The sequence below is a fragment of the Balaenoptera borealis genome, assembly GCF_965194805.1.
Source record: "Balaenoptera borealis genome assembly, chromosome: 8".
NCBI classification, from domain to species: domain Eukaryota; kingdom Metazoa; phylum Chordata; class Mammalia; order Artiodactyla; family Balaenopteridae; genus Balaenoptera; species Balaenoptera borealis.
Window position 1 is genome coordinate 35408278 of NC_138865.1, and position 11967 is coordinate 35420244.

Sequence of the window (11967 nt, forward strand, 5' to 3'; positions counted from 1 at the left end):
TCTATCACTCATACTAGCATAGGAGAGGTCTATCAAAATCTTAATTCACAGAAGGAGAACAACATATTTACAACGCAGGTTTACAAAACTAATCTGAAAAAAAAAAACAAAAACAGAACATGCTTTAATGTGGAATACAGTAGTTCTAAAATTATGGTTAAAGATGAAAAGAACAAAAAACTATTTAATCAGCTACCTATAGAACAGTAAAAGGCCAAAAACTGCATTTCAGAAATGATATATCACTCTGGGAAAGCTTTGTTTTTACAGGCGTTCCTTTGAAACTGTCAGGCAAACATTTTTATAGGCCATCTTTTCTCATACACAGTCAGCTCATGATATATAGCATAAGTCAGAGACAGGCAAATAACGCAACAAACCTCCTCTTAGACCAACAGAAGGCAGAGCAAAAATCGTTTATTTCTTATAAGATTAAAAAAAAAAGCCTACTTTCCTTATTTTTCATCTCCCTGGGAGATAAAAAGGTAAGCGAGTACTTTGGAATCATACTTCAAAAAGTATGATGATTTTTTGCTTGCTTTAAACAACAGAAACAACAAAGTGCTATTTTAAAAGGGGACCTAGCCCATTTATCTTTACAAACTTCTACTCCTAAAACCTGAAGTACATGCCAAAACAAGAAAAGCAATTTATCTTCAAAATGCTAAGACATTTTTGTTTCTGCTTTAAAGGCTTTGTGCCTCTGGAGGTTAATTGACCTTTCACATTGGATGTCATGGCATTTTCTCCATGAATGAAAATAAAGACAATATGATTATTTTCTTTATTACTATATTCCTGAGTGAACAACATGACTTGTGATCTAAAGAAATTTTAAATTTTAGTATAGCTTTTGAATCAACTAAAGATCATATTATCCAAAAAACAGTATTGAAAATAACCTAAGAAAGCTATAATTATCAGCAATCCCACCATTTCTCTCAGGATTGAGGTTTACTATACCTATATTTTTTAAATGTATAGTAATGACATTTTTTATAATATCAAATAATATAAAAACAAAGATTCAAAGAATATCTTTAGAGTTTGCAAAATTTTATCTCTCCTCTGCTGCTCAAAAAGTACTAATACCATCTTCTTCACATAGGATGGGGAAATAAACATGTAAAACACATATGTACTTATTTAATAGTAGTGTTTTAAGACTTTGTGCCTATGAAAGCTAATTACCAAATTAAGATTTTCAAAATCACTTTGATTCAATGAATGAGTTCTTTTATGATAAACCTTTTGAACACTGTACTAGAACTATGCTATCAGTGAAAAAAAGAAACAAAAAAAACCTCAACGTCCTAACTGATACCACTCAAATTAGTTTTAAATTTTGGTGAACTTTCAAAAGCAAACCCAACAAAAAGCAAAGGATGAAAATACCAACTTCCTGGGAAGCCTTCCTTGACACCCCCAGGCAGGCTTGCTTCTCCACTTAATTCCACTAAAATATCAGACTGGGTGATGGCCCCTTAACTACATTTCTTTCCATCATCATCTGTGAACTCTGTAAGGGTAGTGATCATGCACATTTATATTAGACTCTTCAGTGCCTATCACAGGGCCTGGACCACGCTAAGTGCTTAATAAATGTCAACTAATTGAATGAATGAATACAGTTAATTAAAAGCTGAACAAAAGGTTGCAAGATGGAGGCAGCAAAGGGAAGAGAAAAAAGGGGAAAAAAAGTACTAGAATGGAAATTAAAATGGTTACTTCCTGTATATGTCCTTAGAGGGAAGCCATTTAGTACTCCTGTGCCTCAGTTTCTTCATTTAAAGAAGCTGAACAAGATTATCTCCAATACCATTTCTGTTTCTAAAATTTTATTTTAGAAATGAAATGGTCATCTTATGTATAAATATTCACATAGACTAAACACTCTCTTAATCAACCTTCACTGAACCAACTCACCAGATTAACAAGTTTTCCATCACCTCTGAAAAATGTATAGTCTGAGCAAAGGTTTTTAAACTTTAGTGGACCTCAAATTGCCTAGAGGGTTTGTTAAAACACATTGCTGGGCCCCACCCCCTGAGTTTCTGATCCAGTATGTCTGGGATAAGACCCAAGAATTTACAATTCTAACAAATTCCAGGTAATGCTGATGCTGTTGGCCCAGAAATCACACTTTTGAGAAACACGGCCTTATAGTAAATGCCCATTCAACTCCATTCCTATCATTTGAGCTGTTTGATTATCAAAGGTCAGTTTCCCAAACCTGTATATTCCAGTTGAAACTGTTTATTATAGTTACATTAGCTGTTTAGATATCATGTAAATATATAGAGAGTCATTTTCAAATTACCTTTGAATTAGGTGTGAGATTTCTGTAAAACACTAAGAAATTTTCATAAAAATCTAGGATTTTGCATTCTTTCCCAATTTAACTTCTTAGTCCAATTAAAAACTAAAAGTGAAAATAGTGGTGATAGAATTATTGGTGTTGAAAAAATCATGGGCACAAATAGACATGAGGAAACTTTTGGAGTGATATTATTTTGATTGTGGTACTGCAGTGATCATTTCTTGGGTGCAAATATATGTAAAACTTATCAAATTGTACACTATAAATTTACACAGTTATTGTATGCCAATTATACCTTAATAAAGTATGTAAACAACACACAAACTTACACACATACACACACCCAACAAAAATTTAATAAGACTGACAAAACCAAATTTTGTGAGGTTATGGAGTAACCATAACTCTGATACATTGTTGATAGGAATGAAAGAAAAGTGTTTCCAAAGTGTCAGTTTCATACAAAACTAAACACACATCAGCTTATGACCAAGTAATTCCATTCCTAATTATTTACCCAAGAGGAAGGGATACACAAGAGATTGTTCAAGAAAGTTCTTAACAGTTTTATTTCTAAGAGCTAAAAACTGGAAATAGCTCAGGTGTCCATCAGCAGGAGAATGGATAAACAGAATGCAGCATCCATACAACTCAGCAATACTACTCAGCAGTAACAAGAAACAAACTACCCATGCACTCAATAACAAGATGAATCACAAAATATTATGCTAAGTAAAAGAAGCCTTATATAAGAATACATCTGTATGATCCCATTTATATGAAAAGGCAAAACTAATCTATGATATAAAAAAGCAAAACAATGATGTCTCTTGGGGGTGGCAGGAAGGAATGTGAAGACATCTTCTGAAGTGATAATGCTCTATATCCTGAAAGACCTTACACAGTTTAGCCGGATTACACAGAGACATGTATTTGGCAAAACTCATGGAATTGTGGGTACATTTTAGATTTCTGCATTTCATTGTAAATCTTACTTCAAAATGAAAAAAAAAGAATTATAATTAAATATTGAACCTTGGTAATGATATGCATGCTCAAGTGTTTGGGGATAAAACATACTGATGTATGCCACTTTAAAACGCAACAAAAGATGGTGGGATGGATGGATATGTGAATAAGCCATATATAATGAAATGTTAACAGAATCTAGGTGGTAGGTATGTGGGTATTCATTGTACAATTGTTCCAGCTCTTCTACGTGTTTGAAAAGCTTCATAACAAGATGTTGAGGAAAAATCAGTTTGTAACATAGTAGGGATTCCAATTTTTGCATATTTATGTATGTCGGTGTGTTCATCGACATGCACATATGAAGCATATGCATGTATATATTTATGTATGTTGTATATGCAACTATTCCCTCTCAATCAGATCCTTCCAATTCACTTTAAACATGCTCAAGTTCCCCCTATCCCCAAATGGTACAAAACAAAAAAGAAATTCCCTCAAAATTCCATCCTCCTTCAGCTACTACTAGGTCATGTAAAGAGATGAGCATACTTCTGGTGCCCATGTCTTCACCTACTCCATTCTGGCTTGTGCCCCCAATACTCCAGCAAAATGGCTCTTACTCAAAGATTTCAATGATTTCCAAGTCAGTAGATCAAATGGATATTTTTAAATCCTCATCCCTTGAAGAATGTAAAATATTAAATTTACCCACTTTTCAATTTGAAATGAGGGACGCAAACTTTTTTGGTATGTAAAACAAGCATTTTTAAAAAGAAGAGCTCAATTTCCTACTACGGCCAAGTTAGAATGTAAGAAGGGGAAAACTTAAGGGGAAAAAGGAAAAGGAAAAAGGAAAAAGAAATGAAGAAGTTACTACTATAGTTCAAAGAGTAATTGCCAATGGTCTATTTTCATAGACCATTTTCACCTAATTCTACTACATTTTGAAATTCTAGTGAACTCATTAACTATTGTTCACATTTCTTCAACTGGTTTAGTCATCCTATCTACAGAAGCTCTATCTTAAATGGATCTCCCCAAACCACCTATTTATGTAGAAATTATTTTCTGAGTTACAAGAATAATAACCAGAGAACTAGGTCCCCAAGGATCAGATAAATCCAGCTATGTATCAAAATTAGTACAAAAACTATTTCCTAATCTTCAGAAGGTGAGCCCTCAAAGTTATTCATAGCAGCACTGTCACAGCATATAATACAACTCAAAGCCTTCCAATGATTTCAGTGTGTTAGATAATATAAAATTGGGCAGTAAAATCACTTTTAAAATAATCTTATAAAATGTAAAATAAAGGGAATTTCTTTGTGACATGAGCTTCCGAGATGAAAGCTTAATATGAGCCTAAAATGTGTAGAAGAATCTGAATTGTATTTAGTAGGTTTAGGGTGGGGTTTCCCAAATTGCAGGTCACCTTTTATAGCACCCTCATGTTTCTGATTTTGAAGATGAACAGACATTGACTAGTCAAAGACATGTGGGAAAGAACATTCTAGCATGGGCAAAAACAGTAAAAGTATATGTAAAGACAGTCACAGAAGGGCTTTATTATTTATTTTCCTTTAATATTCATCTGCATATCTTGGTCACAGATGGTAGTTTCCAAAAGGCTCCTATCTTTTTATTCTTGGAACCTGTTCTCCTGAGAAAGTAAATTCGTTTATTCCACAAGCAATTATTTAACACCTTCAATGTGCAAGCCTAGAACTTTGTGCATTGCCTGAGATTAAAGGAAAATAGATTATGGCTAATAGTAATACACTATGATTACTGAGGGACTTAATTTTACCCTAGTTTTTTACACCAGAGCTTTATACATAGCTATTATTTGCCTATTTTCAAATGTTAAACTTAATTTTTCGCTTACCTTTGAACTCCACTAACAATGGAGGTGTCATGAAGAATAAAGTAGCTTAAATTCAATTGTAAAGAAGGAAACACAGAAGGACTTGATCACACTAGACAAACACTCCTGAAAATCCAGAGTGATTGCTTAGTATAAAGTCTAGGTTCAGAACTCTAATCTTTTTGGATTATAAACCTTTGTGGTACACAGCTTCTGACAAGGCTCCCAATAATCCCCACCTCTTGGTATCCATTACTTTATTTAATGTCCCCCCTTGAGTATGAGCTGAACTTCACAACCTGCTTCTAATGATGTGAATATGGCAAAAATGAAGGCTGTCTCTTCTGTGATTAGGTTACAAAAGACCATGACTTCTGTCTCACTAGTGCTCTCTCTTGCCCAATCACTTGTTCTCCCTGTTGAAGCATGCTTCCACACTGTGAGAAGCACCATGAAGAGGCCCACGTGGTAAGGAACCAAAGGAGGGCTTTGCCAATAGCTCATGAGAAACAGAGGCCTCAGTCTAAGAACCCACAAGGAACTGAATCCTGCAACAACCACATAAGCTAGGAAGTGAATCTTCCCTAGTCCAACCTTGAAATAACTGCAGCCTTATGAGAGGCAGAGCCAGAAGACCCAGCTAAATGGTACCCAGATTCCTGACTCACAGAAACTGTAATATGATAAATGTGTATTGTTTTAAGCTGCTACATTTTGGAATACTCTGTTATACAGCAATAGATAACTAACATAGAGCCTATCTGCAGAAAAGTATATAAATATACAAATTCTGGCACACATTTTAGAGAAATAGGAGGCCTCTCTGAAGTCCACCAACAGAACTCCTAGTGGCCCAGAGATCCCAGACTAAGAAATTTATGCTATGATAAACTCCAAACAATATGTACAAAAGGCCTGCAGAAGTCAATTTAACCATGCTATGTAGCTTAACAAATGTCAGAATGCTTTCCTTCCATAAGGTATTACTAAGAAAGTTAAATTACTCTAAATATAATTGATATCTTAGTACTAGTATTACCAAAGGTAAAAACAAGTCAAGTTCTACTATAACATCATTTTAAATAATGTATTTCATAGGTACTAAATAAATATTGAGGATAAAATAATGACTAAACACCATCCTTAAGTACTGTGTGAGACAAACACACACACACACACACGAAACAATTATAAGATCTGGGATACAAACAGAAATTTGCATATGGTATCCATTCATGTATGTAATATATATGATATAATATGTATGACTTTATTGAATTTTAATTATAAAGTAATTAAAATAAATACCTGTACTGTTTTTCCAAGTCCCATGTCATCACCAAGAATACATCCTCTTCCTTGGATGAAGTGTTCATAGAGAAACAGGGCTCCTTCCCTTTGGTAGTCTCTCAAATACCTATTAATAGTATAAGGAATAGAGTCTCCATTTTCAGATAATTGAAAAGCAACAGCAGATGATGGAAATTTTCTGTCTGGGAAATAAGGTTTTTCCAAATCTTCATCATCAAATATAAAATTCCTGGAGCAATCTTTAACAGATTTCACTTCTTGAAGTCTTTTAAGAGGTACTTTCCTTTCTTGAAAATCTGAATATAAGATGACTGCAAATGACTTCCCATTTTCATCCACTATGACAGATTTTATGCTTGCTTCACAAAGTTTTTCATTATCTGGAGAAGGGGCGAGACATCTTTCTCCTGGATGCCATATATCTATAATAATAAAAGAGAAAATAAACTTTCCGAATCTAACTTATAAAGTAACACCTCATTTATCCACTGCTATGAGAAAAAAGTGTTCCTCACATAAATACCGTTTCCAAAATCTGAAACAAGATAAATTATAACATGTATAAATATTTTCCTAAAGTATATTTTCCTCAAGTATATTATCATAATAAAGGGTACATAATTTATTTCCAGTTTTTCTCACCTTGGCTGTGTGTCATAATCTCCCCATATATGCTTCGTCTGTTGATTCTGATTCAGTGGCTATGGACCATGGGCATTTGATTTTATTATTGTGTTTGGTTGTTACTGCTGAATTCAAAAGGTGACTCTGATGCACAGCCAGGATTGAAAACCACTTATTTAAATATTTATTCATGATGACTCATGAACATTAGGTATAACGTTCATGATATGGTAGAGTAACACTGAATAGGACTTGGTAACAGGTAAGCTAAAATCCTCTGAACAGCAATATTTTTGTGATTCTTCTGTCTGCTTTTTTAGTTACTCCATCTCCTTTCTCTGAAGACAGCTGTTTCTTCTCACTGTCAATATTGCTGCTTCTAAAATGTTGCTTGAATCTGTATACAACTAATCAAGGGAATCTCCAACTCAACTACAAAGTGATATGTACCAGCTTTGTCACAGCTTTTTCCCTTCTAGGTTTTGAAGAGCCAAGGTTCTTAAAAAAGAGATGAATTCTAAGATCTCCTTCTGCTAAGATTCTATTATTCTTTGAAGAGTCTGACTTGTCTCTATGTACAAATTTATTCTGTGCTTAACTGTAGAGCTATTTTATTTTCTATTCAGAAAATATAGCACTGTGAATGAGGAGGAGGGCCTCTACAGAGTATACTGTTGGTACAATTAAAAGGTACCAAATAGAGGAAATTAAGTAAAAATAATTTTCCAAATGGAATTTCTTAGAGCAAGAATCCCAGAGGAATTGTATGGCTACAATTGTAAGGATACTAGGAATTATTTTTCTCACGTATTTCTCATTGAGATCATATGATCATTGGCAGTTTCCCAGGGACTTCCTAATGATGCTGAATTAGGCTTTTAAAACATTCATGATTATAACTAGTACATCTATATTCTCTTTAGCAAGAAGAGCTCATTATACTATTTCTCATCAGTTGTTCCTCAAAAGTAAAACCATTATTCTAATTTTGATAAGGTTGTTTTTATATAACAATCAGCAAAAAAAATCTGTTCTCCCACTCTAATCTTTGCATCCAAACTGTTTGAGAATTGTTACATTATTCTAAAAGACGAGAGTTTTAATGTGAAAATAAAACCTTTATTCACTATACAGGGATAAAAAATAGGTTGATGGGCCCTATTTTCATAACAGTACTGTTTGAGCCTTAAAACCTACGTTAAGCCTTGCAACAATTCTTAACACATTATTTGTTTCACATGCTTTGTCTACCTATCCAGCAAACACCTTCTAATTTTTAAAGACTTAATTCATTAATTTATTATTCAACATATATGATTTAACACCAATTATTTACTACAACTGTACCACACAGTTAAAATGAAGAAAACCAATGTCAAAAATGATAGTGATTAACCCTTGCTTAGAACTAGTCTTTCCAAATCTCATTAAAAGGCATCACTGTCTAACCAACTTTTCAAGGTAGAAAACCTTTAGTCAGCCCTTATTCCTCTTTTTATATAAGTCCCTACATCCTCTCCATCAGAATGTCCTGCTGGCTCTACCTAAAAAAGAAAAAAAAAGCATCACTTTGCTCCATGCCACCATCACTTTAAAACAACTGTTGGTAAACTTTTTCTGTAGAGTCAGATTTTAGCTACTTGTTATTTTACATCTTGCAGGCTATACTGTCTCTTGCCCTTGTAACACAAAAGTAGCCACAGACACATAAACAAATGGGTATGGCTGTGCTCCAGTAAAACTTTATCTACAAAAAACAAGTGTCAGGCTGAATTTGGCCTTGACTGTAATTTGCCAAACTTTGGCTTTCTCCTAAATTACTGCTACAGACTCCATTCTCTATTCTCCATTCTCTAACCATTCTCTCTGCTGACACTATTTCCCTCTATAATCCATTTTCCACATAGCAGCAATAGTGACTATTTAAGAATATAAATTATTAGTAAATCTTTAATTTAAAATCTTTTAATAATGACCCACTGCACAAAGAATAAAGTCCAAGCTCCTTACTATGGCCTATAAGACCTTGTATGATCTTCCACTACTTACCTCTCCAATTTAATCTATCAATTTTTCCCTTGACTCAAGCATATTAAGCCGGTCTTTTCTCAGGTGTTTTTATGTCATGGCCTCAGAGATTTTATCTTAGACCACCTTATTTAAAGTAGGGAACTCCACTATTCTGTACTATTTTATTGCCTCTATAGCATATATCACAATGTTTAATTATCATGTTTACTTTTTTTATCTGCCTCTCTCACTAGAGAATAATATCTTTTCCAAGAAAATGTCTGTATTCTTCAAAATTTTATCCCCAGGACCAGCACAGAGTAGGCACTCAATAAATGAGCTGAATTTATTAACAAAAACACATCCTTGATCTCATAGAACCTTGACATCTAGTGAGAGAGACAAATACTCAAAAGTTCACACACATGAAATTGCTATAAGTGCTTTGGCAGAACAGAGTGCTGTAAGAAAGAGGTACTGAGGAAACAGTTTAAAAAGTAAGGAGATCTAAGAAGAGAATGTCAGTCAGAGGGCACATACAGCATGTGCAAAATCCTCATGGGCTTCACACAACTTATAGAAGTCTGTTTGGGTAATTTCTAGAACTAAATATTAATAGATTCAGTTAAGTTTGAGCAGGGCGGTTATCTCTCAGTATTCAAACTCCAGAACAATTAGCTTAAATTAGGATGATTTCCTTTTGGACTGAATAGGGGTAAGGCTCCTTTTGATCTGGTCCCTGTGTTCCTCTTTAACTTCATTTCCTCCCTCTCTCCTGATTTCATTCCAAACTGGCCTCCTTGCTATTCCTCAATCATGGTAAGCATACTCCACCTTAGCCCCCTGAGATTTCTGTTCCTTCCGCCAACACTCCTCCTAAATACCAAAGTGACTGATTCTTTCACTTCATTCAGGGTTCTGTTCAAATGGCATCTCCTCAGAGGTATCTTCTCTGACCACCCAATCTAACATAGCACTCCCCGCCACTCTCTCTTCCTTCACCCTGCTTGATTCCATTTTCAGAGAAAAATATGAACTGTCTGGTATTGTTTATTTCAACTTAAATATAAGTTCCCCAGAGCAGGGACTTATGTTCACTGCCATATTCTGGGCACCTAGGACAAAGTTTGAAACTCAAATACTTGTCAAATTAACAAATATTTATATATAGCTAACATTTTGAGGGCTTATGTGTGCCAGACATGCAATTTAGATGTAGTAGTTCATTTAAGCCTCACAGCAACCCTTTCATTACTTCATGTAAGCAATATTATTAGTTCCATTTTACAAATGGTGAAACAGATAAAGGTTAACCATGGTCACATAGCTAGAAAGTGGCAGAGTCTGGATTTGAACCAAGCTATCTGAACTTGTAGCTACAATGCTGTAGCAGTTCACACATGAATGAACAATTCCTTGGAACTGAGTAGCCCTGCCCCTTTTAAATGAGGTATGAGCATCCCAGTTACTATAATCTCCACTCAGCAGCTTCATCCATTTATTTCACCTGCCAGGTTTCTATAGGTATTTATATTTGTGGTCCCCGAATTATAGTGTCATCAATTCCTAGCCGTCAGAGCTGAGGCTTGTTACTTAAACGTCTCTGAACTTTAGTTCTGAATCCCTCATCTATTTAATGAGATCAATATCTTCCTCAAAGGAAAACATGTACATAAACAATTAGCATATTTCTGGGCACAGAACAAGCACTCAATATCTGGTAGCTTTTGTTATGCCACTATTAATAATGAAAGCTGTTAATTTAGGGGCAAGAAGCCATCCCAGATGACTTGTGGCAGATAACCATACCCTCCTTAAATTCTCTCTTGGTGACCCAGTAAAGGTGATCCTGACTCAGTACATCATATATTAAGCTCTTTGTGTAATAAACTGAACTAAATATCTCAACCTTTATTCACTTACTTAATAACAAATCTACCATTCACTAAGAACTGAGGCATACAAGAACAGAGAATAAAAATACCAAACGTTTACTTAGGGTTTACTATGAGCCAGACACTGGGTCACATAAATGCTTTGCTTAACATCATCTCATTTAATAATCACAAGAACTCACTCAGCAAAGATCTCAGTTTTACAGACGAGGAAACCACCCAAAGTTGCTCAGCAAATGACTGTCAGAGTCAGCACTAGATCCAAGGGCAGTCCGACTTCAGAGTGCAGGTTCTCAACTCTGAATCACAAAGAACTGGTCCCAGCCCTAGAGGTGGTTCACAATCTCCAGCTGTCACTTACAGGAGCCACAGGGTAAAACCCCAACCCCAAGGGAACTGGCAGGAACAGGTCCAACCCTACGCAGTAAAGACAGTTGTCTGGGGAGAGAGGGGAGCTCGGAGCTTATACCTTTGCTGTTGGTTTCCGCGCGGGGCTTCGGGACAGAGAGATCCATCTGGCCAGGGGGAAGGGCCTGGCAGCATTTAACACCTGACAGGCGGCGGAGGACCGCCAGGAGGAGGCTGGCGGGCGGACGGCGGCCAACTCCACCTGCCGCTGCCCTCTGTACATGGAACCCCCCCCCCGAAGCCCGACGTCACGGGACGAGAGGGAGCAAAGGTGGAGCCTGACGGGGTCCAAGGAGAACGGCCGGTGGCGTTCGAGACAGCGGCAGAGCCGGAGGGCGCTGTGGAAGCTGGCAAGGCGGTGCTCACCTAATCGTCTGGGTCTCCGCCGCCGGGGGAGGACAACAAGCAGGCAGGTCGACCCCCTAGCCTCCCTCTCAGTAACGGGCCTCCCTCTGGGACCCACCGCAACTTCCAGCCCTGACTCGGAAAATCCCGCGAGAACTGGCTCCCGAACTGTTTTCGGGATCTCACGAGAACAAAGTCTTGGTTGACATGGGCGGAGC

The 11967-nt window shown here is 36.2% G+C and overlaps 1 protein-coding gene across 9 annotated transcripts in view; it reads right to left on the bottom strand.

The window, feature by feature from the left end:
- ERCC6L2 (ERCC excision repair 6 like 2) overlaps positions 1 to 11908 on the bottom strand; it is a gene marked incomplete at its 3' end in the record, with an annotated part of 192154 nt that extends 180246 nt beyond the window's left edge. For 5 of the 9 annotated variants that reach the window (XM_082401105.1, XM_082401106.1, XM_082401108.1 and 2 more), the window contains exons 1-2: positions 11466 to 11889; positions 6465 to 6889 (exon numbers count right to left, since the gene is read on the bottom strand). In XM_082401105.1, coding sequence (XP_082257231.1) covers positions 6465 to 6889; positions 11466 to 11511 — 471 coding nt within the window. In that variant the 5' untranslated portion in view covers positions 11512 to 11889. Of the gene's footprint in view, positions 1 to 6464; positions 6890 to 11465 lie in introns of all 9 variants that reach the window. The other 4 variants (XM_082401104.1, XM_082401103.1, XM_082401102.1 and 1 more) reach the window with 3 other exon arrangements.
- Positions 11909 to 11967: the final 59 nt, after the last annotated feature.